Genomic DNA, 26,524 nt, shown 5'->3' on the forward strand with positions numbered 1-26,524 from the left:
GCCGAGCTGGGAATTTATGTTGCAGATGTTTCGTTCCCTATCTAGGTGACATCCTCAGTGCTTGGGAGCCTCCTGTGAAGCGCTTCTGTGTTGTTTCCTCCCACATTTATAGTGGTTTGTCTCTGCCGCTTCCAGTTGTCAGTTCCAGCTGTCCGTTGCAGTGGCCGGTATATTGGGTCCAGGTCGATGTGTTTGTTGATAGAATCTGTGGATGAGTGCCATGCCTCTAGGAATTCCCTAGGTAAAAACAATGACTGCAGATTCTGGAAACCAGATTCTGGATTAGTGGTGCTGGAAGAGCACAGCAGTTCAGGCAGCATCCAAAGTGCAGCGAAACCGACGTTTTGGGCAAAAGCCCTTCATCAGGAATAAAGGCAGTGAACCTGAAGAGTGGAGAGATAAGAGGCTTATCTCTCCACGCTTCAGGCTCACTGCCTTTATTCCTGATGAAGGACTTTTGCCCGAAACGTCGATTTCGCTGCACTTTGGATGCTGCCTGAACTGCTGTGCTCTTCCAGCACCACTAATCCAAAATCTCGGAATTCCCTGGCTGTTCTCTGTTTGGCTTGTCCTATAATAGTAGTGTTGTCCCAGTCGAACTCATGTTGCTTGTCATCTGCGAGTGTGGCTACTAAGGATAGCTGGTCGTGTCGTTTCGTGGCTGGTTGGTGTTCATGGATACGGATTGTTAGCTGTCTTCCTGTTTGTCCTATGTAGTGTTTTGTGCAGTACTTGCATGGGATTTTGTACACTACGTTGGTTTTGCTCATGCTGGGTATTGGGTCCTTTGTCCTGGTGAGTTGTTGTCTGAGAGTGGCTGTTGGTTTATGTGCTGTTATGCGTCCTAGTGGTCGTAGTAGTCAGGCTGTCAGTTCAGAAGTGTTCTTGATGTATGGTAACGTGGCCAGTCCTTTGGGTTGTGGCATGTCCTCGTTCCGTTGTCTTTCCCTTAGGCATCTGTTGATGAAATTGCGGGGATATCCGTTTTTGGCGAATACATTGTAGAGGTGTTCTTCTTCCTCTTTTTGCAGTTCTGGTGTGCTGCAGTGTGTTGTGGCCCTTTTGAACAGTGTCTTGATGCAACTTCCTTTGTGCGTGTTGGGGTGGTTGCTTTTGTAGTTCAGGTCTGTGTGTGTGGCTTTCCTATATACCTTTGTGGTGAATTCTCTGTTCGGTGTTCTCTGTACCATCACGTCTAGGAATGGGAGTTGGTTATCCTTTTCTTCCTCTCTCATGAATCGGATTCCTGTCAGTGTGGCGTTGATGATCCAGTGTCTGTTCTCCTCAACTCTGGGTCAGATATGTGGATGACACCTTTGTAATCATTAAAAACACAGAAATAGAGAACACACACCGGATCATCAACGCCACACTCACAGGAATCCGATTCACGAGAGAGGAAGAAAAGGACAACCAGCTCCCATTCCTAGACGTGATGGTACAGAGAACACCGAACGGAGAATTCACCACAAAGGTATACAAGAAAGCCACACACACAGACCTGAACTCCGAAAGCAACCACCCCAACACACACAAAAGAAGTTGCATCAAGACACTGTTCAAAAGGGCCACAACACACTGCAGCACAGCAGAACTGCAAAAACCGGAAAAAGAACATTTATACAATATATTCGCCAAAAATGGATACCCGCGCAATTTCATCAACAGATGCCTAAGGGAAAGACAATGGAATGAGGACATGCCACAACCCAAAGGACTAGCCACGTTACCATACATCAAGAACATTTCTGAACTGACAGCCAGACTACTGCGACCACTAGGACTCATAACAGCACATAAACCAACAGCCACTCTCAGACAACAACTTACCAGGACAAAGGACCCGATACCCAGCATGAGCAAAACCAATGTAGTGTACAAAATCCAATGCAACGACTGCACAAAACACTACATAGGACAAACAGGAAGACGGCTAATGATCCGCATCCATGAACACCAACTAGCCACGAAACGACACGACCAGCTATCCTTAGTAGCCACACATGCAGATGACAAGCAAAATGAGGTTGACTGGGACAACGCTACTATTATAGGACAAGCCAAACAGAGAACAGCCAGGGAATTCCTAGAGGCATGGCACTCATCCACAGATTCTATCAACAAACACATCGACCTGGACCCAATATACCAGCCACTGCAGCGGACAGCTGGGACTGACAACCGGAAGCGGCAGAGGCAAACCACTATAAATGTGGGAGGAAACAACACAGAAGGACTTCACAGGTGGCTCCCAAGCACTGAGGATGTCACCTAGACAGGGGACGAAACGTCTGCAACACAAATTCCCAGCTCGGCGAACAGAACCACAACAACGAGCAGCCAAGCTCCAAATCTTCTCACAAACTTTGAGTCTTAGGTTGTTAGATCTGTTTGAAATCTATTCCATTTGGCACAGTGTTTATTTTATCTGTATTCATGGGTTGTGGGCATCACATTTATTGCTCCTCACCAGTTACCCTTGAGAAGGAGGTAGGGAGCTGCTGCTTGAACTGCTGCAGTCTACTTGATGTGGGTTGACCCACAATGTCATTCGGGAGGGAGTTCCAGGATTTTGACCCAGTGACATTGAAGGAACGGCAATATATTTCCAAGGATGGTAAACAGCTTGGAGGTGAATTTGCAGATGATGTTATTCCTGTATATCCGCTGCCCTTGTCCTTCGAGATGGTAATTGTCATGAGATTGGAAGGTGCTGTCCAAGCAGCCGAATTTTTGTACTGGATCTTGCAGATGGTACATACTGCTGATACTGTGCATCAGTGGTGGAGGGAGTGAAGGTTTGTAGATGTGGTGTCAATAGCATGCGTCGCTTTGTTTTGGATGGTGTTGAGTTTCTTGAGTGCAGTTGGAGCTACACTCAAGCAGCATTCCTGCTGAAGGGCTCTGGCCCGAAACGTCGAATTTCCTGTTCCTTGGATGCTGCCTAACCTGCTGTGCTTTAACCAGCAACACATTTTCAGCTACACTCCAGCAGGCCAGTAGGGGGTATTCTATCTAGTATTCTAATAGTGTTGTGTAGGTGCTGGATTCAGGAGGTGAATTACTTGCTGCAAGATTCCTAGCCTCTGGCCTACCTTTTTAGATTCAGTATTTATATGGATAGTCCAGTGATAACCCCTTGAATAATGATAATGAGGGATTCAGTGGTTATATTCTCTCCTAATTGCAGATGATCAGTGCCTGATACTTGTGTGGCATGAATGTTACTTGCCACTTGTCAACCCCAAACTTGGATATTGTCTAGTTAGTGCCACATAACTCAATGGATGGTATAATCAATGTGAAAATGGGACTTTGTCTCCATAAGGACTCTGTAGTAGTCACCCGTATGAGCATACATAGTCAATTTCTTCATCAAAGATGCAGGTTTTAAGGCCCATATTAAAGGAGGAAGAAGTGGTAGAGAGGAACATCCAGACAATAGGAACTTGGCAGCTCGAGGCTGATGGAAATTTGAAATCAGCGGTGCTGTGGAAGCCTGAATTGGATAAGATATCTGATAAAGTTACAGGAGATTACAGACACGAGGGGGCAAGGTCCTGGATGGATTTGAAACAAGAATGAAACTTTTAAAGAGAAGTTTGACTTAATTGTTAGCCAGGAGCCATTGTAGATCAGCGTGTGCAAGAGTAATAGGACGTGGGACTTCATGTGAGTTAGAACAAGGGGAGCAGACATTTGGAGGACTCCAAGATTACAAAATGTAAAGTGTAGCTGACCAGGAAGAATCAAATCTAGGGATAACTAAAATATAGCTGGAGATTTCAGTAGCAGTTGAGCTGATGCTGTAGATCTCCAATCCATTTAGTAATGATAGCAAGTTTCTATCTCCTGATCTAGTGCTCCAGCATTAACTCTGATCCACATTCAACAGTACTGAAAGTCTCTGCCAATAGTGCAGCCTCACTCAAATTGCTAATAATTCTATCCCTTATTGTGTAAGAAATAGGAATATGTCACTTTTCCTGTTTCCTTTTACCTTGGATATTGGGCTCCTTTGTAACTGGTGTCTCTGGACCACACTCAGGAGCAGTTTGATTCTGGACCACGCGTTAATTAACTGAATCACTTGGAGCGTTGTAAGTGTCGTAAGAGGCTCAGTTAAAATTGAAGAGGCAAAGTCTTCACAGATACAGCACAGGGTTTATTTTTATTTGAATTCCACCTGATGCTCCTTCAAGGTTTTACTTTGTGGTTCAGCTGTTTCATTTACAGCAGTGGACCTCCTCTCCAAGATTACCCTCCAACTGTGCTTTATTGAGCATTCTTTGGAAGTTCTGTTTGGAAAGCAAAATTACAAGTGTCAGTAGAATATGTGTTTCCAATCTCAACTGCCTTGATAGCGACGGGTTGATGTAATGATTTTCATCCGAATTTCTGTTTTTGACCTCACAAGCTCACCACAGTTAAAATTACAGTTATTACACAAGCACATGACCTCTCGGAAACGACTGTGGAAAACTTAAATGTTTGCCTGAGTGGCAAGATTTTTAATGAATATAATTATGTATACATTTAATGATCACGTACTGTATTTATTATTGACCCATGCATCTTTAGTAAATATTCAGGTTTAAATGAAAGTGAATGTTTAAGGTGGCTGGTGAGGTCGCAGTACCTGAGCTGGGAGAGGGTCAGTTCTGATGTACAGCAAACTACAAAAAAGGTGTGGTCTGATTAGGGAAATTTCTGATTAGGGAGTGTACTGTTTGCTAAGTCTGCAAATGAACTGTTAAAATCATTAGCCTCTTTAAACATTTACACAAAGTATTTTTGGGGTCATATAATCCTTTGAAGCTGCGTTATATAAGATGACTTTACATTCCGACCAGTGAGTCACATTGTATCACCTTCAATATATCACCAATTGTTGTAAAAGCCCATCTGGCTCACTCATGCCCTTTTGGGAAGGAAATCTGCCATCCTTACACAATCTGATTTACATGTGACTCCAGGCACCTTTCCAATGTGGCCACTCAGGTCAAAGACAAACAGGGATGACCAATCCATGCTGGCCTTGTCACTGAAACCTATATGCCACAAAAGACAAAGAAATAATAACTTCATCCAATATTTAAAATGTAAAATATGTTAATTAAATGTAAGTTATTAACCTTGTTTAAGAAATATTTTGACTGTGTCCTTTCTTAAATTGACTATTAAATCGGTAAGTGATTGTTATAACAGATTTTCCTGTGGCTGTGTGTTTCGGTATTTCCTAGTGTGGTCTTATAATTTTCTTATCACAAATAATCCATGTTAAACCATGTAAACTTTCACACCTGGCTTTGTTCTTACTAGAACAAATGTCTACATCGTTCACAAGCTTCACTCTGCAATATTAAGGAGTAATAAGGGTGGCACAGTGGCTCAGTGGTTAGCACTGCTGCCTTGCAGCACAAGGGTCCCAGGTTTGATTCCACCCTTAGGTGACTGTCTGTGTGGAGTTCGCGCATTTTCCCCGTGTCTGTGTGGGTTTCCTCCCCACAGTCACAAAGATGTGCAGGTCAGAGGTGAATTGGTCATGCTAAATTGTCCATAGTCAGAGGGAAGTGGGTCTGGGTGGGTTACTATTCGGAGGATTGGTGTGGACTTGTTGGGCTGAAGGGCCTGTTTCCACACTGCAGGGAATCTAATCTAACCAAAATCCCACCCAGAAAGGTGTAAGCAGATGAGTAAGTTGCTCAGGTGAACTGCTGAGTACGACTTGGGTAATATAATGGTTTATGGATGTTGTAAAATCCTCTCAATGGATTTTTCATGTCAAGACAGATCTACTGTCGGAGCATGACTTGAAATCTCAGTACAATGCACTTAATTTGATGACCTGTCCTGTCACCCTGAAGTATAGACTGAGACCACATTAGGGCACTCTGTATCTTTGAACCGATATCAGGATGGAAGAATAAATCTCACAGTGGGATTCAGGCAGCAGCTTCTCCCCTTTTCCCCTGGTAATACTGAACTAGTTTTAAGGCAGTGCTGCCTTGATTGTCCCTGCACTGTCTGTGATTTGCAGAAGAGTTGCTATTGTTTATGAAGCAATAATCCTTTAAAGAGCTGGATGGGTGCCATTTTGAATGCCAATACAAACAGTGAATTGCATGCAGAATCTTGAAGAGCACAGTGTGAATTTCTCACTAACGTGGCCTTATTCATTAACCCACTGACACTTCCTCATTCTCCCAAAAAATGTTTTAGTCTGAAAATTCCTCCATGCTGTAACCTGGGGGTCACCTTTTCTCAATGCGACGAGTGCAGGGCACTTTATTGCCATAGCAACAGCTGAAGGAAGCACCACCATCCATTTCTTTTGGGACCGTTTTTTTTCCCTTTCTCCAGTTTGATTCTTTCCAAGGTGTTGGCTGCTCGGTCAGTGATTGTTTGCATCAGACACCCTCCACAACTTTCGCATGTAACACCGATTGTTGGCAGACTGTTTGACAACAACAAGTTAGGCTTTTCCAGTGCCTTTTGTGTTGTTAGCACAAGGTCATAGAGTCATACAGCATGGAAACAGACCCTTCGCTTCAACTACTCCACTCCGACCATGTTCCCAAACTAAACTTTGCTGGAACATTATCGCTTACAATTTGTCAGTGATCTATATTAGTACCGGTGGGTTTTAAGGACGGTGTTAGTGAAGGAGGAAGAGGTAGGACAATGAAAGGAACAGGGCAGGAATTCCAGAAATCGAAAGTAGCTAGTGGGCCAGGGCCCAGAATTGGATAAACACTGAGATCTTAGAGGCTGGAGGAGATGCAGAGCTGCGTGGTTGGAGACCATGGAAGGATTTGCAAAGTAGTAAGACTGGTTTAAAATGAAGGCTTTGCTAGTGTGAAAGGTAGGTCAGTGAACACAAGCAGTGGGTGAATGAGATTTGGTGGTAAGGAAGGATATACATCATGCAGATATGGATAAGCTCCTGGTTACAATGGATGACCACCGAGGGCTGGATGTTTGACCATGGAATGGTCTTGAATGAATGAGAGCTAACTTGGTTTTTGTCCTTCACCTCCTTCAGCCAAGGAGTTGAAATGTTGTTATCTTTCAATTGCAGAGGTTTGTCACTGCTACCTGATGTATCCTCCAGCTCCTCCTCTCCAGTCTACCAGCATCTAACTGCTGTTTCAACTGCAGTTAGCTCTAACTTAGCACAGACCCTGATCCAACCACGTGAGCTTCTAGTTTATATGATCCAAGCCTGCTTTGGGTGGCAGCTTTCCATACTTTGCAGGAGGGAAACTAAATGTCAAAGTAATGTTGATGAAGTAGGATCTAGACTCTATGCTTTAGTACTTGCATGATTTTGAATGTGATACAAAGGATAGCAAGTGCATTTGCCACCAAGTATTTTATATACTGCTTAGCTACAATTCTTGTATTTAAATATTGTGGCAGTGTTTAGAGATGCCTGTTAGTTAACCTAACATCGCATGCATTCAGAAGACCAGTTGAGTAGGCCATGTATAACCCTGACCTCAATCATAGGCTTCCTGCCACAAAACAAAACATTCCACACCCCTCTTACTGTCTGACTATAGAAGAGAAAGAAATTAAGGGCATGATGTATTCTTGAAGCCACAGTCTCTATAGTAGGAACTTAGAGGTGTAGTTGGATGTGGTCCATGAGGTGGCATTATATGACCTCTCAACTCAACACTGTGTCTCTACTTGCTTTCCATTGATCTGTCACCTGGACAGCTGGCCTTGTGGCCAGTTGAAAAAGGGACAGTAACCTATTGGCCAATAGATTAATCTTCACTCAAAATGATGCAACCTTTATCCCAGATCATCAATATTTTTGCAACTAATAAATGAGAATGTTTTAAAAAAATGAAAATTAGTTGTTTTTCTTTGGGAATGGTGCCAGCAATGTCCTGGGGGTTAATCCAGAGTTTTCAGTCTTTCCCAAGAGCCTGTTTTTCATTAAATGCGCAATCTGCCTGTCAGCAGGTACATGGCTTCTTGGACTCCTGCACAGTATTGTAGCTGCAGAACGTGATTGCAGGCGGAAGGCAAAAGCTTCAGACTTTGAAAAGCAACAAGTTTGAGATTGAACTTGAAAATGTGTGAGGAGGAGGGGAAGAAGTGTCCCAGTAAAAGGTGCTGGCAGGTGGCATACAAGAGTTGCTCTGCATCTGTAAGGTGGTGAAGCAGCTTCAGCCCTGACCTCAGCATCTCTTCAAAGGCCAGGGGTATCACATACCATTCTATCTTGTTATGATGAGCACTGGACCATCAGCTCCCAGTAGATCCAGATTGCTATGTGTCTGCTGTCTTTCTCTGCGTGGGGCAGTTGGCCAAACATGCCATTTTGGAAATACTAAGGAGACTGAGTAAAAGAAAAAAATATTTCTCTGAACAAGTTACCAACCAGTGACGATTGAATAACTGTGTTGGTTAATTGAACAATGGGAAGTCTGCGTTTTCATACCTAGGCACCAGTTGAGTATTAACCCATCACATTTTTTAACATGCTGTGAAAACTCACCTCTGACTTGCACACTTCTGGGCTCTTATTCCATTCCAGGGTTTGAGCATGGAAACCAAAACCAACACCGAGGGCATGCTGCACTGTCAGAGGTGTCACCTTTCAGATGAGAAGTTAAATCAAAGCCCGTTCAGCTGGACATAACCTATCCCATGGTTCTATTTTGAAGGGGAGAATGGAGCTATATCCAGTCTCCTGGCCAATATTGATTATTTACTCAACATCACAGAATTGGATTGTATTATCATATATATATATACGCAATCAAATCTCAGAAATAATGTAAGATTAATAAGGCTGTATTAATAGGGGATTTTAACTACCCAGATATCAACTGGGACGGTTTTAGATTAGATTACTTACAGTGTGGAAACAGGCCCTTCGGCCCAACAAGTCCACACCAACCCGTCGAAGCGCAACCCACCCATACCCCTACATTTACCCCTTACCTAACACTACGGGCAATTTAGCATGGCCAATTCACCTGACCCGCACATCTTTGGACTGTGGGAGGAAACCGGAGCACCCGGAGGAAACCCACGCAGACACGGGGAGAACTTGCAAACTCCACACAGTCAGTCGCCTGAGTCGGGAATTGAACCCGGGTCTCAGGCGCTGTGAGGCAGCAGTGCTAACCACTGTGCCACTGTGCCGCCCATAATGTGCAAGGTAGGGAAGTAGAAACATTCTTAAATTGTATCTGGGAGAATCCCTTATAGCAAGTGTGCAGAAAACCGAATAAGGATGGCGACAGATCCAGTCAATCCTTGGAATTGGGGAAGGCAGATCAAAGGTGAGCATTTTGGACCATAACAAGTTATATTTGAGATAGTTATCGAAAAGAATAAGGACAGGTCAAGATTAAAAGTTCTAAACTGAGGAAAGGCTAATTTTACTGATAAGATACAGTTTGATCCATGTTGAATTGAATCGAATTGAATTTATTGTCACGTGTACTGAGGCACAGTGAAAAGCTTTGACATGTGATCAATACAGGCAGATCACATTAGTTCAATAACATAGATAAGTAAATAATAGGTAAACAGCGGCAAAAACAAAACACAGGTACAGGCGAATGTTAAGAGTTTGTGAGTCCATTCAGTATTCTAACAACAGTAGGGTAGAAACTGTTTTGAAACCGGCTGGTGCGTGTGTTCAGGCTTCTGTACCTTCTCCCCGATGGTAGAGGTTGTAGAAAAGCGTTGCCAGGGTGGGATGGATCTTTGAGAATGTTGGCGGCCTTTCCTTGACAACGGGCCTGGTAGATGGATTCTATAGATGGGAGGTAGGCCTTTGTGATTGTCTGGGCCGAGTCCACCACTCTCTTTAACCGTCTCCGATCCTGTTGCCATGCCAGGTAGTGATACATCCAGACAGAATGCTCTCGATGGCGCACCTATGAAAGTTGGCAAGGGTATTCGCCATCATGCCAAATTTCCTCAGCTGCCTGAGGAAGGAGAGATGTTGGGCCTTTGTAATCAGTGCGTCCATTTCAAGAGTTCAAGAAAGCTGGCTGATGACCACTCCCAGGAGCTTGACATTCTCCACTCTTTCCACCTCCATGCTGTTACTATGTAATGGGGCGGGTGGGCATGAGTAACATTCCGCCATGTGGACTGGGAACAGCTACCTGCAGATAAAACTGTCATACTGCAGTGAGGAGGCTTTCAATCCTGAGAATCCAGGGCAAATATCTTCCTATAAACACAACATATGGGACCAAGACCAGAGAACCCTGGATGTCAAAGACTGTAAAGGTTAGGATTAAGAAAAGAAGAACTTATGGCAGATACTGAGGGCTTAATAAAGCAGAGTTCCTAGAGGATCATTAGAAGTGCAGAGGGAATTTTAGGAGGAAATTAGGAAAGCTAAGAGAATGTATGAGACAGCATTATACAATCATAGAGATGTACAGCACGGAAACAGACCCTTCGGTCCAACCCATCCATGCCAACCTGATATCCCAACCCAATTTAGTCCCACCTGTCAGCACCCGGCCCTTCCTATTCATATACCCATCCAGATGCCTTTTAAATGTTGCAATTGTACTAGCCTTCCTCTCACAGCTCATTCCATATACGTACCACCCTCTGCATGAAAAAGTTGCCCCTTAGGTCTCTTTTACATCTTTCCCCTCTCACCCTAAACCTATGCCCTCTAGTTCTGGACTCACACTATAGGAAGCATAAAGAAAGTGCAGAGGAGATTCACCAGGGTGTTGCCTGGGCTGGAGTGTCTGAGTTATCAGGAAAAATTGGATCAACCAGAATTGTTCTCCTCAGAGTTACCAAGATTGAAAGGGGCCTGCTAGATATATATTAGATTCGGAGAGGCATGGATAGGAGAGCCCTTTTTCTATTAATAGAAGGATTAGGGAGCAAGAGGTAAGAGGTAGAAGGCTGACAGAGTTGAGAATAACCTTTTTCCCCAAGTCTGGAACACGCTGCCTGAAAGGGTGGTTGAGTCAGAAACTCCTGTAAAATACTCACTTACATTGTCATAGCCTCTGGGGATATGTGCCAAGAGCTGAGAAATAAGACTCATGTGGTCGGATGTTGACATGATGGGTTAAATGGCCTCATCTGTGGTGTAAATGTCTCCGTCTAATGCCGCATTACTGTTTGTGGGAGCACTCTGCACAACTTGGCTGTTGGGTATCATACATTGTAACAGTGATAACACTTCCAATGTACTTCAGTGGGCCGCAAAGCACTTGGAACAACTTGGGGGTGGTACGGTGGCTCAGTGGTTAGCACTGCTGCCTCACAGCACCAGGGACCCAGATTCAATTCCAGCCTTGGGTGACTGTCTGTGTGGAGTTTGCACATTCTCCCCATGTCTGTGTGGGTTTGCTTCAGTTTCCTCCCACAATCCAAAGATGTGCAGGTTAGGGTGGATTGGCCATTCTAAATTGTCCAGTGTTAGGTGCATTATTCAGAGGGAAATGAGTCTGGGTGGGTTACTGTTTGTTTGGAGGGTCGGTGTGGACTTGTTGGGCCGAAGGGCCTGTTTCCACACTGTAGGGAATCTAATCTAATCCAATGTTTGTGAAAAAGCTCTCTACAAATGCTGGATTTTAAAATTATTTTAATTGCTGTCCTGATTGATAATTTTCTGGAACCAGTCAAGCCATTAATCACTAAAGTAGAAAAAGGAACTACACGTGCTGGAGATCTGCAACAAAAATTTTTGGAGAAACTCGGCAGATCTCAAAGCATCTGTGGGAAGAAAGCAGAGTTAACTTTTCAAGTCAGGTGACTCTTCTGTTTCTGTTTTTGGGTCATTAATCAATTGTGTTTATGGTACTTTCAGCCTGGAACTTTGATTGTGTCCCACAAGATTTTCTTCCAAGGTGATGGGTGTGCCTTTAAGCATGAGCAGCCCCTTTAAGACTCTCAGCGGACTCTTGGGCACTTGAGGAAAATCTCACTCTTTGAGTTTCTGAGTGGTACAGGGAGCTCACTAAAATCTGTGGCCCAGGCTTCTTCACCATACGCCAGTGCTAACCACCCTGAATCCACACACACACACACACACACACACTCTTCCCCCTCCCCCCTCCCGACCAAGATTCTGCAACCCAGCCACCAGTCTTGTCTCTCAGGAATTCAGGCTTCAGAGCCAGTAGGAGCAGGATGTTGCCTGACTATTGTAATGTGTATTAACCCTGCAATCAGGCACACACTGATAACAAACACAAGGAATTGCAAGGTGTGATTTGCAGCACAGAGTGACCTTTGTTCCTTTCTTCCTTGTTTTAAGATCTGAGAACAGGGGTTGGTTTGTGCAGTGGTATGTCAATAAATCTTTTTACAGGTGAGGTTCCTGACCCAGGCCACCTGGATTTTATTTTCACATTCGAAGGTTTACAACAAAGATATCAGAATGGCTGATAGTGCAGTGACCAAGGCAATTATACCATTCAGCTCTAGAGTCATAGAGATGTACAGCATGGAAACAGACCCTTCGGTCCAACCCGTCCATGCCAACTAGATATCCCAACCCAATCTAGTCCCACCTGCCAGCATCCAGCCCATATCCCTCCAAACCCTTCCTATTCATATACCCATCCAAATGCCTCTTAAATGTTGCAATTGTACCAGCCTCCACCACTTCCTCTGGCAGCTCATTCCATATACGTACCACCCTCTTTGTGAAAAAGTTGCCCCTTAGGTCTCTTTTATATCTTTCCCCTCTCACCCTAAACCTATGCCCTCTAGTTCTGGACTCCCCGACTCCAGGGAAAAGACTTTGCCTATTTACCCTATTCATGCCCCTCATAATTCTGTAAACTTCTATAAGGTCACCCCTCAGCCTCCCACATGTCAGGGAAAACAGCCCCAGCCTGTTCAGCCTCTCCCTGTAGCTCAAATCCTCCAACCCTGGCAACATCCTTTAAAAAATGTTTTCTGAACCCTTTCAAGTTTCACAACTTCTTTCCGATAGGAAGGAGACCAGAATTGCACGCAATATTCCAACGGTGGCTTAACCAATGTCCTGTACAGCCTCAACATGACCTCCCAACTCCTGTACTCAATACTCTGGCCAATAAAGGAAAGCATACCAAACACCTTCTTCACTATCCTATCTACCTGCGACTCCACTTTCAAGGAGCTATGAACCTGCACTCCAAGGTCTCTTTGTTCAGCAACATTCCCTAGGACCCTCCCATCAAGTGTGTAAGTCCTGCTAAGATTTGCTTTCCCAAAATGCAGCACCTCGCATTTATCTAAATTAAACTTCATCTGCCACTTCCCGGACCATTGGCCTATCTGATCCAGATCCCTGTTGTAATCTGAGGTAACCCTCTTCGCTGTCCACTACACCTCCAATCTTGGTGTCATCAGCAAACTTTCTAACTATACCTCTTATGCTTGCATCCAAATCATTTATATAAATGGCAAAAGGTAGAGGACCCGGCACTGATCCTGGTGGCACTCTAATGAAGAGTCATCTCATCTCAAAACATTAGCTTGCTCCCTGTCCATGGATGCGCGCCGCCCCGCCATGATCTCCTGCATTTGTTGTTTTTGACGCAAAGTTATCGTATACGCAAAGTTAACTGGTGTGCCCACCCTGGAGAGAATAGGTTGGGATGGAGATATCAGATTGGCTTTTCTGGCAGAAGGAGCTGCGTCTTCATTTCCTTGTTGCCACCCAAGGTAACATTGACTGTTGCTGGAATTAGCTCTTTACTTAATGGAAGCCCTGAGGACGATCTGTTCCAGAAGGTCATTTGGTGAAGGATGATAAATCTTTACTCAGCCTTATATTTATTTGCAGAACCAAATATTACACACATTCACAAACTTACTTTAACGGTTCGTGTCAACCAGGGCTCAGTTGGTAGCTCTGGAGTCCAAAGGTTCCTATCCACTCGAATCTACACCAACACTTCAGTGGAGTACTGTGTGACTGCCACGCTGTTGGCTCCTCTTTTAGGAATGAGTCATCAAATCATGGTTTCACCTGTCAGCTTGGGTGATGTAAAAGCTCCCTTTGGTACTATTCTGAAGAAGACCAGGCAATTCTCTGCAGGGTCCCAGCCAATGTTTCTTCCTCAATCAATGTCGCAAATAACAAGAAACCTAAACACATCAATAGAAAGCGGGTCATAACACCAGTGCTTCCCTGGAGGCTCACTGATGAGGTTACCTAGTATAGTGACGAAACATCTAAAAATGAACCTTCCAGCTCAGCAAACAAACTTACATCCAGATTATCAAGGGGATTATCACATTGGTGATGGAGGGTGATGGAGTCTGTGCATATATGGGCTGCTGCTTTTTTGATGTGATAGCGGTGACGTGCGCTTTAAAAGTGCTTAATTCACTGGAAGCTGCTTGAAGACACCTTGTGGTTGGGTCACAGTTTCAGAAAGTGTTGTTTTATGTTGTGTGCTTGTGAAACCCAATTAATGCTTTTCACCTGCACAGAATTAATCACAGTTAATTTTGCAATTAATGCAAGAAACTGCCCTTCAAAAATCAATCAGGCAATATGCTTTGAAATGAATGCGGTAGTTAATTTGCACCCAGTGAACTCGAGAACTCCAGCAAGGAGGGGGAAAACAAAGACCATGTAATCTGTTTTAGAGATATTGGTTGAGGCATGAATGCTGACCAAGAGACTGGGGATAATTCGCTTATCATTCTTCAAAATAGTGGCCGGTCGAACCTCTGTTTATATATCCTCTCCTCCTGATCCCAGTGATGGGGGGCTAGAGGCATTGCGTCACAAAGACTGATGTAGGCAAGTGAAAGTTCCTATGTTATAAGAAAGGAGAGCTGAGTTTTTTTAATAAATTCAGTCATGCATGTGGGCATCCCTGGCTCGGCCAGCATTTATTGCCCATCTCTACCTGCCTGATGCCAGTTAAGATCAACTAGGTAAAAACAATGTCTGCAGATGCTGGAAACCAGATTCTGGATCAGTGGTGCTGGAAGAGCACAGCAGTTCAGGCAGCATCCAAAGTGCAGCAAAATCGACGTTTCGGGCAAAAGTCCTTCATCAGGAATAAAGGCAGTGAGCTGGAAGCGTGGAGAGATAAGCTAGAGGAGGGTGGGGTGGGGAGAAAGTAGCATAGAGTACAATAGGTGAGTGGGGGGAGGGGATGAAGGTGATAGGTCAGGGAGGAGGGAGAAGTGGATAGGTGGAAAAGGAGATAGGCAGGTAGGACAAGTCATGGGGACAGTGCTGAGCTGGAAGTTTGGAACTAGGGTGAGGTGGGGGAAGGGGAAATTAGGAAGCTGTTGAAGTCCACATTGATGCCCTGGGGTTGAAGTGTTCCAAGGCGGAAGATGAGGCGTTCTTCCTCCAGGCGTCTGGTGGTGAGGGAGCGGTGGTGAGTGAGGCCCAGGACCTCCATGTATTGGCAGAGTGGGAGGGGGAGTTGAAATGTTGGGCCACAGGGCGGTGTGGTTGATTGGTGCGGGTGTCCTGGAGATGTTCCCTAAAGTGCTCTGCTAGGAGGCGTCCAGTCTCCCCAATGTAGAGGAGACCGCATTGGGAGCAACGGATGCAATAAATGATATTAGTGGATGTGCAGGCAAAACTTTGATGGATGTGGAAGGGCTTGGATGGAGGTGAGGGAGGAGGTGTGGGCGCAGGTTTTGCAATTCCTGCGGTGGCAGGGAAAGGTGCCAGGATGAGAGGGTGGGTTGTAGGGGGGTGTGGACCTGACCAGGTAGTCACGAACGGAATGGTGTTTGCGGAAGTCGGAAAGGGATGGGGAGGGAAATATATCCCTGGTGGTGGGGTCTTTTTGGAGGTGGCGGAAATGTCGGCGGATGATTTGGTTTATGCGAAGGTTGGTAGGGTGGAAGGTGAGCACCAGGGGCGTTCTGTCCTCGTTACGGTTGGAGGGGTGGGGTCTGAGCGCAGAGGTGGATGAGATGCATTGAAGGGCATCTTTAACCATATGGGAAGGGAAATTGTGGTCTCTAAAGAAGGAGGCCATCAGGTGTGTTCTGTGGTGGAACTGGTCCTCCTGAGAGCAAAATGAGGCCAGTTAAGACTCAACCACAATACTGTATGTCTGGAATCACGTATTGGCCAGACCAGGTAAGGATAGCAGTTTCCTTCCCTAAAGGGGATTATTGAACCAGATGGGCTTTTCCCAACAAATGATACCGGTTTCTTGATCATCATTAGACTCTAATTCCAGTTTCCTATTAAATTCATGGCCGGATTCAAACATGGATCCCTAGAACATTGCCCAGGGTGCTGGATTAATGGTGATAAGACCACTAGGCCTTTGCCTCTCTGTTCCATATAATTACATTTGGGCTAAGCACCTGTTTGTGTCAACTCAGGGATTGAGAAACAATTCAATAAAACACACAACGTCAATTGTGCGCTTTTCTCCATATGATAAAGAAGGTCATTCTGCTTCATGCCAGGGGCTGTGTGAGGCTCAGGCAGACACTGAGGTGTCTGGTGCAGAGTTCTGAGGCCAAGGACGGGACTGTGGAACCCAGCCATCATTCTGAGATGGTATGCTCAAACCTTGAAACAGAGCTAAAGTAGACTCATGCAAGTCTATGTGCCCATCTAAGTATTTCTTAAATGTAAATGAGAGTATCTGTCTCTACCACTCTGACAGGCACTGAGTTCCAGATTCCTACCCTCTGGGTGAAAAACATTTCCTCACATCCCAACTAAACCTCCTGTCCCTTACCCTAAATCTAAGTCCCTGGTCATTGATCTATCCACCAAGCAGAAAAGTTCTTTCCTGTCTATGCCCCTTGGAGTATTGTGCACCTCAATCATGTCCTCCCCGAGTTTACTGTGCTCCAAGCTGTCTATCCAACGCCCTGTTCATAACTCACACTCTCCAGCCCAGGAGAATGGCCCCTCTGCAGCTCTTTTGTGCAATAACATCTCTCCATGACCCCAAAATATAGGGATCAGTTTGAGAAGAAGCTTCAAATCATGCATCAAAACATCCCTTTTTCACCAGTAATTACTGTTAACTGAAATTGAATGACTGTACATATACAAACAAAATATTTCGATCAAGGAAGTTCATTCTAACCTACCAGCCTTTAAATATTGTAAATGAAATTGCTTTGATACGCAAAACACACAGTTATTTTAAAAAGGAATTCATTTGTTTTCAGTACCTGTACTGTGACATTTAAACCTTCCTCCAAGCTCTGGTATAAACCAAGGTTATGGAGAGAGACGTTGTAACTAATTATGTATCTGTGTGACTGGCGGAAGTTTAAGTCTGCTCATTCGCCTGTGGTGAAACCATGGCAACTGGGATTTCAGGCAAGAAAAACTTGGTTGGAAATAGTTCCAAAGGAGTTAGACATGGAGGAGGAAAACGCTGTATAGCCAGTCCGCTAGTCAGCTGCAGCACTTCACCTGGGTGACATTTTTATTATCTGGAAGGCAACCTCTGACCCTGGCCCCCACTTTACTTCAGGCGAGTTTCTTTACATGGGGCCCAGAGAAGGTGGTGCTGGGGAAAGCCAAGTCCAGGTGCTAAACAGCATCAGCTCAGCAATGTCTTGATGCTGAAGCCAACGAGTGAGCGCAACAGTTGAGCAAACCTTCTTGCTCAGTGTACTTTCCCACTTTGTGGGTCAGCCAGACCCCCTCCCCCAGCCCCAAACCGACTCAGTACTTTTCAGCAGAGTATTTCTTTGTTCAGTGAAGTGGGCCACAGAGACCAGGCCAGGGCCTCGTCCATTAGCCTAGGTGCTGACAGACTAAACACTGTGTTTCTTGATGAATCAGTTTATCCAAGACGTCGCCCACTGTGAAAGTGAGCCATGTAGTAACGGCAAGAGTTTCAACCCTTTGCTGAGCTCTCTGACCCTACAACGGGTGGGAATGAGGACAATTTGGAGTCTGAAGGGGCAGTGAGGTAACATGATGACAGCGACTGACACTAATATAGCACCTTGATCACTACAAAACTCCTCAAGGTCCTTATCAAAAAAGCTTTAATCAAAGAGAATAGTCAGCCTCCAGAGCTGGATGGGTTTTGCGAGAATCTGAAAGTAACAGAGAGAGAAGCAACAAGAGAGGGATTGAGGGAAGGAATTTTAGAACATTAAGGCTGAGACAGCTAACTTGTATGATGACTAAAAGGAAAAAGGCCAGGATTGCAGATGTGTGGAAATACTGTAGGTCTGGAAGAGAGTTGAGGGAGGAGGAGGGTGCTCTTGGAAAAATACGGTCCCTTTTGCATTAGATGAACGTTTGTTCTCCTAATATTTTAAAATGAGATGCCCCATTGACTCTGCTGGTCTACGTTGCTGCAATTTGCACACTGACACATGGCATGGAAGTATTACTGCCCTTCTCTGTCCCGGTTAATGACGTGGTAATCTGAGAACAAAAATAGAGTTCCAACCGTAGCCTGGAATCAAGTTTTTTGCATTAACGCTGCCACTAGCAAATAGCTTTACGCTGCACCTGGTTTTCTGCACTGAATATGTGGGGAGAGAAAACATCTCTTTTAAAGGGACAGAAGAAGGAGTGACACTATCAGTTTTAAAAAAAAGTCAACGCTGTATGGCAAAAAGCCGACTCTGTTTTGTGGGGAAGAGAAAAAGAAGCAAAGTTCAGGCCTCAAAGGGCCATAGCGGCTGCTGAGCAGTGGAATGAGACTGCCTCTGAGGGGGTTGTGTAATCCCTCATTATCTGGGTGGATTATGATTAGTGGATCAGCCTATTTCCGCAGCAGTAGGGACAGAGGCTTGTGGAATGCAGCCGCTGGACTTTAAGGGTGGAAGAACGAGGCCCGAGGCCTGAATCAGCCTCATTGTGCAGCAGGTGACCTTGCGACCCCTTTCATTCCCCACAATGCTATGTTTTAGTCTTAATTCTTATGTCCACCAGGAGAAAACAAAAGGAGGCAAAATGGTCACCACAAAACAGCAATAGCGAGACTGCCTCTGTGGTATCGTTCATCATTTTCAATCATTTTTCACTTTCTGTTCAGAATGATGTATAGATTTATTTTGGACTAATTCCTTCCCCCTCCCCAGCTCCACACCACTTCTGCCAACCTCCTCAGCAAACTAAGCTCTTTCTGGTGGGTCAGCTGCTGAATAGTGACTGGGAGAAATCTGGGCCAAGTTCCCTGACAAACAAAGACCAATTAAATGTCCCCCTGGCCACACTGACCCATTCACTCCTAGCAACTTTGCAAATCGACAAATGACCAGGTCATCGCTCAACCCTTTTCAGCTCCTCCATTTGAGTAGCTGTTCTGTAATTACCCATCCACACTATACCGCCTGACATGAATACATGAACTAAATGCCTGGTATTAATGTCTCTCTTTGTCAGTGGCTGCTGACAGGATATTTGATTATGGTCAAACAGGTGCCATCAATCACCAGTTCCCACTTTAACCTCCAAATCAAATCAACAATACATTGTGCAGCAATTGGGAGTCTCTGGGAATTGGGCACAAAATCAAAGTGAACAGTGAGGAAGGGTAGCAGCAGAGGAACTATCTTATAGGCCGATCAGTCCTGTCAGGTGGACACCCAAGGTCCCATGACAGTACATAAAGAAGAGGTGAGGGGTTGTTGCCCTGTGTCCTGGGCCAATATTTATGTCCTTCCAAATTCTGGCAGAGTCAGGGTATGTCCTCTGCTAATTTATTCACTTCACCATTTGATGTGTTTACTCATTGGCATCCCATTTTTAACTCCAATACGACTGGAAAAAATGCTCCACAGTGTTGTTTTCCATCACCTTCCTCCTGTAAGTAATGGAAACACAGTACCCTTCTGGACGGATTGTCCACCTATAAGCAGCCATTAAACCCTCCAAGTTCCACTCCTGTGCCAACATGTCAAAAACATGCTGGCTCCGCCATTGGCCACAGTTCATAATGCTGAGCGTGGGGCCCTTACCTGATCTAGGGTGACTGGTAAAAGGGCAGGGATTATGACCTCTCAGGTTTCCCGAGTGTTCCTCAAACAGATCATTTAATTATTCATCACATTGTCATTTGTGGGGCCTTGTGTACAAATTGGCTGTCCGGTTTGAACCAGATGAAAGGGATCAGCGGAAGTAATCTTGTAAGAGAGTAGAACTTCGATTTAATTTACTCTGGTGAACCCGATGGACAGGCTCTGTTAGGGTTTGAGCTGCAGTCTTCAAAGATTGATTGATGCATGAGCCCAGAATCCCGAGTAACAGGCTCTGTTACTACTCCAGTCCAGAACAATGAGATGTGATCAGGATGATTGCTTTTGCAGAGAATAAAGACCAGCATGGACTGGATGGAGCAAATGGCCATTATGTAATTCTTTCATATGTAATTCATTCCATTCCAATAAAAATTGCTTATGCTCTGTGAGTTTGCATGAGCGAATTCTCGCTATGTGCTTTATGACCAAGTTATATAATTATTAATATTCCATATAGACTGTTAGCCATGACTCATTAGGTACTGTGTTGTTGCTTCTGAATCACAATGTTCCAAGTTCAAGTCCCAGGCCAGGGTTTGAGCACTGAAATCAAAGCTGACTCTCCAGCACAGAACTGAGGGAATGTTGCACAGTTGGTGCTGTTTTTCAACTGTGAAAAGAAAGTGAGGATTACCTCCCTGCATGTGGGATGTAAAAGATCCCATGATGCTATTTCTTGGAAGAGGGGAGCTCTCCCTTTACTCTGGCTAATATCATTCACAAAGAAAAAGGTTATTATTATCTCCTTACTGTTTGTGGGAACTTAGTGTGTGCAACATGGCTGTTTCCTGCATTGCAACCATGAGTTCATTGAGCTTGAGATGTCTAGTGTTGTGAAAATCTCTCAACGAGTTCCAGTTTTTTTTAACGGCTTTCAGTGGTGATCAATGAGGGGAGCTCTCGTTATTGCTAAAAATTAAACAGCCACTGTGCAAGAATTTGAAGCCCTTTTAAAATCTGATCGTTGATGATATAACCAGCAGGATTCCAAGGTGTCAAAGGGATGCAATCTGCCTCTTCTGCAAAACCCATTAACAAAGGGAAATAAGGCAAGCAAAGGGCTACCCTTAGCTTGGGTGCCATTCTGCTGCCTTCAAGCACTGAATCGAACAGCAGTGCTGAACAAAGCTGTTTCTCTCTCTCTTGCTCTCTCCAAATCTCTCTCTCTTTCTCTCTCTCTCTCTGCAGCTGCTCTCAAAGGGGCCTCACCTGAAAACATCTGGAGTTCAGGAAACTGCCTTTATATTCTGTGACTAAACCCTGACTCACTTCAAACGCAGTTTTACGACTAACACCAAACCTGTCCAACACCTCCACCTCACACACACTCCCAACACCTCAACTTCTCACCCCCCCCACAAACACCCGCCACCTTCCCACCCTCCAACACCTCCACCACACAGAACCCCAACACCTCAACTTCTCACCCCCCCCACAAACACCCGCCACCTTCCCACCCTCCAACACCTCCCCCTCACACACTCCCAACACCTCAACTTCTCACCCCCCCCCACAAACACCCGCCACCTTCCCACCCTCCAACACCTCCCCCTTACACACTCCCAACACCTCTCTGTCCCCAATAAACACCAGTCACATTGCCCTACCTGCAACACCATCCTTCACCCTCCAAACCCCAGCCTTATACACTCTAACACCTCTCCATGACCCCCCAACATATCCTCCCCCTCCCCCAATTCCGAAACAAACGTCCCACACAGTTCAACACCTACTTCCATCCCAAATACTGACACCCTGCCTCCTGAAAATCTGTCCTCACCACTAAACATCCACCAACACCTCCCTTCCACACCCCAAACACTGCCACTCACCATCCAACACCCCCAAACCCCTCAACACCTCCACTGCCAACCCCCCCAATACTTCCCCTTATCTTCCAGCATCACCTCATCTGCACACACCCCAAACATCTCCCTTGACCCTCCAACACCTTCTCCCCAACCCCTCATACATTCACCCCACAATGCTGCCACTCCAACAACAATTCACTAACGTCTGTCAGGGCAGGAAATCTGCCATCCTTACCTGGTCTGGCCTACATCTGAATCCAGAAATACAGCAATGTGGTTGACTCTCAATTGCTCTCCGAAATGGCCTAGCAAGTCACTCAGTTGTCTCTATACCACCTTCTCGAGGGCAAATAGGGATGGGCGATCAATGCTGGCCAACCAGAGATGCCCAAGTCCCACAAATGATTTAAATAAACACAGCAATGCTGCTCCCCACCTGACCACGCCTCTCCCCTCGCCCCCTGTCAACCTCCCCTCGCCCCCTGTCAACCTCCCCTCCACCTCACAACACCTCTCCCCTTGCCCCCTGTCAACCTCCCCTCCACCCCACAACACCTCTCCCCCCACCCCCAGTAAACTTTCCCTCCACCCCACAACACTTCTCCCCTCACCCCAGTAAACCTCCACTCCACCCCACAACACCTCTCCCCCCACCCCAGTAAACCTCCACTCCACCCCACAACACCTCTCCCCCCACCCCCAGTAAACTTTCCCTCCACCCCACAACACCTCTCCCCCCACCCCCAGTAAACTTTCCCTCCACCCCACAACACCTCTCCCCCCATCCCCAGTAAACCTCCCCTACACCCCACAACACCTCTCCGCCCACTCCCCGTCAACCTCCCCTCCACCCCACAACACCTCTCCCCCCATCCCCAGTAAACCTCCCCTACACCCCACAAAACCTCTCCCCTATCCCCAGTAAAGCTCCCCTCCACCTCACAACACCTCTCCTGCCCCCCCATCCCCAGTAAACCTCCCCTCCACCCCACAACACCTCTCCCCCCATCCCCAGTAAACCTCCCCTACACCCCACAACACCTCTCCCCACCCCCAGTAAAGCTCCCCTCCACCTCACAACACCTCTCCTGCCCCCCCATCCCCAGTAAACCTCCCCTCCACCCCACAACACCTCTCCCTCCATCCTCATTAAACCCCACCACCCCACAACACCTCTCCCCCCAGCCCACAGTCAGTCTATTTGATGGCTTGTCATTCACAGGCAGAACAATTGACGACCATGAGGTGACCTTTCACCTGGCTCAGTGGCAGTGAAATGTCAGAAGGAACTAGTTACCAGTCGAAAGTCTAAAACTGCCCTGAAATAAGCAGGGGAATGGGGGATATGGTGGGTTAATGAGCACTGTACTCTTTATTCTGGAATGTGAGTGGGTTTATTTAAGTGCACAGCCCTTTTAATTTGCTTCTTTTGGACATTTGTTTGCACGTAGTAAAGGGAGCCTGGCGAGAACCTCTGGGCTGCTCCATGATTGTGCAGCTCCAAGGGAGCACTGGGCAAGAGACAGAAGAGTAGGTGGGGGTGGTGCTGAGGAAATGCAGCTGGCCCCGCGGATGCTTCAGCGCCCCGGTGGCTAGGGAGATGATAGTGTGGGAAAGTCCCCCTCATCCAGCCGCACTGCGACCCTGCCTGGACTCAGGGCTGCTTGATGAGAACAAGCTGTCTGACTTGTGTGTTTTACAGTTATGAGCCTGAGAAACCCAAGCTCCTCCACTTGCTGCAGATTTATAACCAGCGATGTTATCAGTTAAACGTTCCATCACTGGCCTAATATAATTGTTCTAATTTTCCTTTGCTCATTTCCCCTCCTCCTTACAGAAACATCTCAATTCAGAAGTTAACCCTCACTTCATGCACTGAATTCTTTTCTGTCTCATTTCCTCCGTGCTGTTCAGAAAGTGCCCTTGGTTTCGACAACACAGGAGCATGTTGTTGAGCCTGAAGGGCCAGTTGCCACATCACCCTCTTTATCTTACTCTATCAATATGTCATTCTGTTCTTAGTGCTTCTCTCCCTTCCACGACAAAGTAAAATGCTATTTACCTCAACTAACATCCTTGGTAGTGACTTCCACATTCTTGTGACTGTCTGCCAACGTTTTGTGACAACCTTATGTTTTTGCTTCCAAGTTTTGGTCTCTTTCTATCTCTCTCTCTCCCTCTCTCTCTCAAGTGGAAGCCATATCTTCCTGTCGACCCTGCCATACCACCCTTAACCCCCAAGGCCTCATTTCGTCAGTAGGGGGAGCTCCAAGGTGGAGTCCAGATTAGAGTGGTGCTGGAAAAGCACAGCAGGTCTGGCAGCATCCGAGGAGCTCAAAGGTGGAAGCTATTCTCAGAGGCTTTGATCCACGTGAGCCAAAGCATCAAACATCGAGAAGATGTTTGACCACAGGGACCACGTGTGAAGATGTTGGACCACATGTGTTAGTGCCAGATCTGTTTTCAGTAAAAATGAGCGAAGTACGTCAATGAGGTGAAGGATAAGCAGTGACTGAGAGTGGGAGCATTGAGAGGCCCTGCCCCCAGTGATGAATATTATAATTGTAGTATCTTTCTTCACTTGCAGCTGAAATGAAGAATGAAAGAAGATATACTTGAGACTTTCCAGGGCCGTATGTTTTGCTTATTTGACTGGTTTATAGAAGATTTGCCAGCTCTGAAAACTGACTGTCTTTGAGTAATTGTTGGCTCCATGACTTTTAATTGTATCTATCCCCAGGGCACACAAAGAGCTAATGCCCCTCATTCTGTTCTTGCTTTCTACAGATGTCGGCCTGGTTACCTTGGGGACTTGTGCCAGTTTCCTGACCCCTGCCAAAGGACACCATGTTTAAACGGAGGAATATGCTCCAGTTCAGTAGTTGATGGCACCACACAGTATTCATGCAGCTGTACGCGAGGGTTCCGAGGTAAGCTAGTGTCAGGTGTGGAGAAAATTAAACCTGGGGAGGCACAGAGTCCAGAACCAGGGGTCACCATCTAAAGGCACACGGTGGCACTGAGATGAGGAGAAATGCATCATCCAGAGAACGGTGAGACTGTGGGATTCTCTGCCACTGAGAACTGGCTGAGGCCAAAACATTGAACGGTTTCAAGGTGAAGTTAGATAGCGTTCTTCAGGCCAAAGAGATCAAAGGGCATAGGGAAAAGGCAGGAACAGTGTACTGAATTGATGAACCACCATGACTAGGTTTGAAAGGCTGAATGGCCTACTCCCATTCATATTTTCTGTGTTTCTATAAAGGCGATGCCGCAAGGCAGTGGCCATCGGCGCTTGGGAACATTGATAGCAGTGGATTGGTGCACGAGACCTGTTTAAATCTATACTTCACATGTGCCTCAATACAGGATGGAGAGGGAACGTGGAATGTGGTGGGTTGACTAAATTGGTCTCAGTTTAGACCAGAGCAGCTGATGGTCTGGGAGCAGATCCTGTGCCAGTTTAAATGGCCCAGGAGAAAGCACAGAGAGGAAGAAATTTGTGACTGAAAAGCTGCTTGTAGTGCTATGCCCACTCGTTCATCTGTTCTTTCCTAGCTTTGTGGGTCAGGCAAGTCTTCATTGTCTTACCAATTGCTCTCCACAGTCTCCTCCAGCTCCACAGTCTCCGGACCTCTGGCTTACTGAGTGTGCCATACCTGGTTCACTAGGATGGCCATGCAAGTTGACCAGAACCCAGACACCTCTATGACACGGGGTAGGCTCATCATGTACGGTATGACATTGGCATGCATGTGGTGATGGAATCCCATGAGGAGATTCTGCCCAATTGGGAGAAATGTGCAGGGGGTGCAGAATTAAAAATGAGCTGACTCTTGCAATCGTGCCCCATTGGAGATTCCTGTGGAAACAGAGGGGAACAAGCAAAGGCTCCTGCCAGTGCTTCCCTAAGATAAAAGGAATACTGGTCAAAACGCAGACCATGCAGCCATCTGGTACAGATCGTGGGCTAAATCAAAGAATCTTTACAGTATGGGAACAGGCCCTTCAACCCAACAAGTCCACACCGACCCTCTGAAGAGTAACCCACCTAGACACATTCTCCTACCCTATATTTACCTCTGACTAATACACCTAACCTGCACAGGCCATACTAAATTGCCCATAGTGTTAGGTGCATTAGTCAGAGGGAAATGGGTCTGGGTGGGTTACTCTTCGGAGGGTCAGTGTGGACTGGTTGGGCCAAAGGGCCTATTTCCACACTGTAGGGAATCTAATCTAAAAAAAGAAGTCTAATCTATGGGCAATTTAGCACGGCCAATTCACCTCACCTGCTCATCTTTGGACTGTGGGAGGAGACCAAGCACTGGGAGGAAACCCACACAGGCACAGGGAGGCAAACACCAGACAGACAGTCGCCCGAAGCTGGGATTGAACCCAGGTAAAAACAAGGACTGCAGATGCTGGAAACCAGATTCTCGATAAGAGTGGTGCTGGAAAAGCACTGCAGTTCAGGTAGCATCCGAGGAGCAGGAAAATCGCCGTTTCGGGCAAAAGCTGTTCAGCAGGAATGGAGGTCCCTGGTGCTGTGAGGCAGCAGTGCTAACCACTGAGCCACTGTGCCACCCTGTCCAGCTAAAAATTGGACTGTGCAGTAAAACCCCCAGATTTGACCACCATTTCCTTCACGCAATCTATTCTTTCCTCTGCCTTCAACTATCAAGGCCTTAAACTCTACAAGTCTCTTTTCCAAAACCCATTTCTGTCTCTTCTTATTTATCTTTCTTTCTTTT

At 46.0% G+C, this 26,524-nt stretch overlaps 1 protein-coding gene across 3 annotated transcripts in view; it reads left to right on the plus strand.

Annotated features, from left to right (window-relative positions):
* notch3 (notch receptor 3) overlaps positions 1–26,524 on the plus strand; it is a 406,903-nt gene that overhangs the window by 298,705 nt on the left and 81,674 nt on the right. For all 3 annotated transcript variants that reach the window (XM_060854870.1, XM_060854872.1, XM_060854869.1), the window contains one exon: positions 24,558–24,700. In XM_060854870.1, coding sequence (XP_060710853.1) covers positions 24,558–24,700 — 143 coding nt within the window. The remainder of the gene's footprint in view (positions 1–24,557; positions 24,701–26,524) is intronic.

This window comes from Hemiscyllium ocellatum, chromosome 45 (genome assembly GCF_020745735.1).
Source record: "Hemiscyllium ocellatum isolate sHemOce1 chromosome 45, sHemOce1.pat.X.cur, whole genome shotgun sequence".
Lineage (NCBI taxonomy): Eukaryota > Metazoa > Chordata > Chondrichthyes > Orectolobiformes > Hemiscylliidae > Hemiscyllium > Hemiscyllium ocellatum.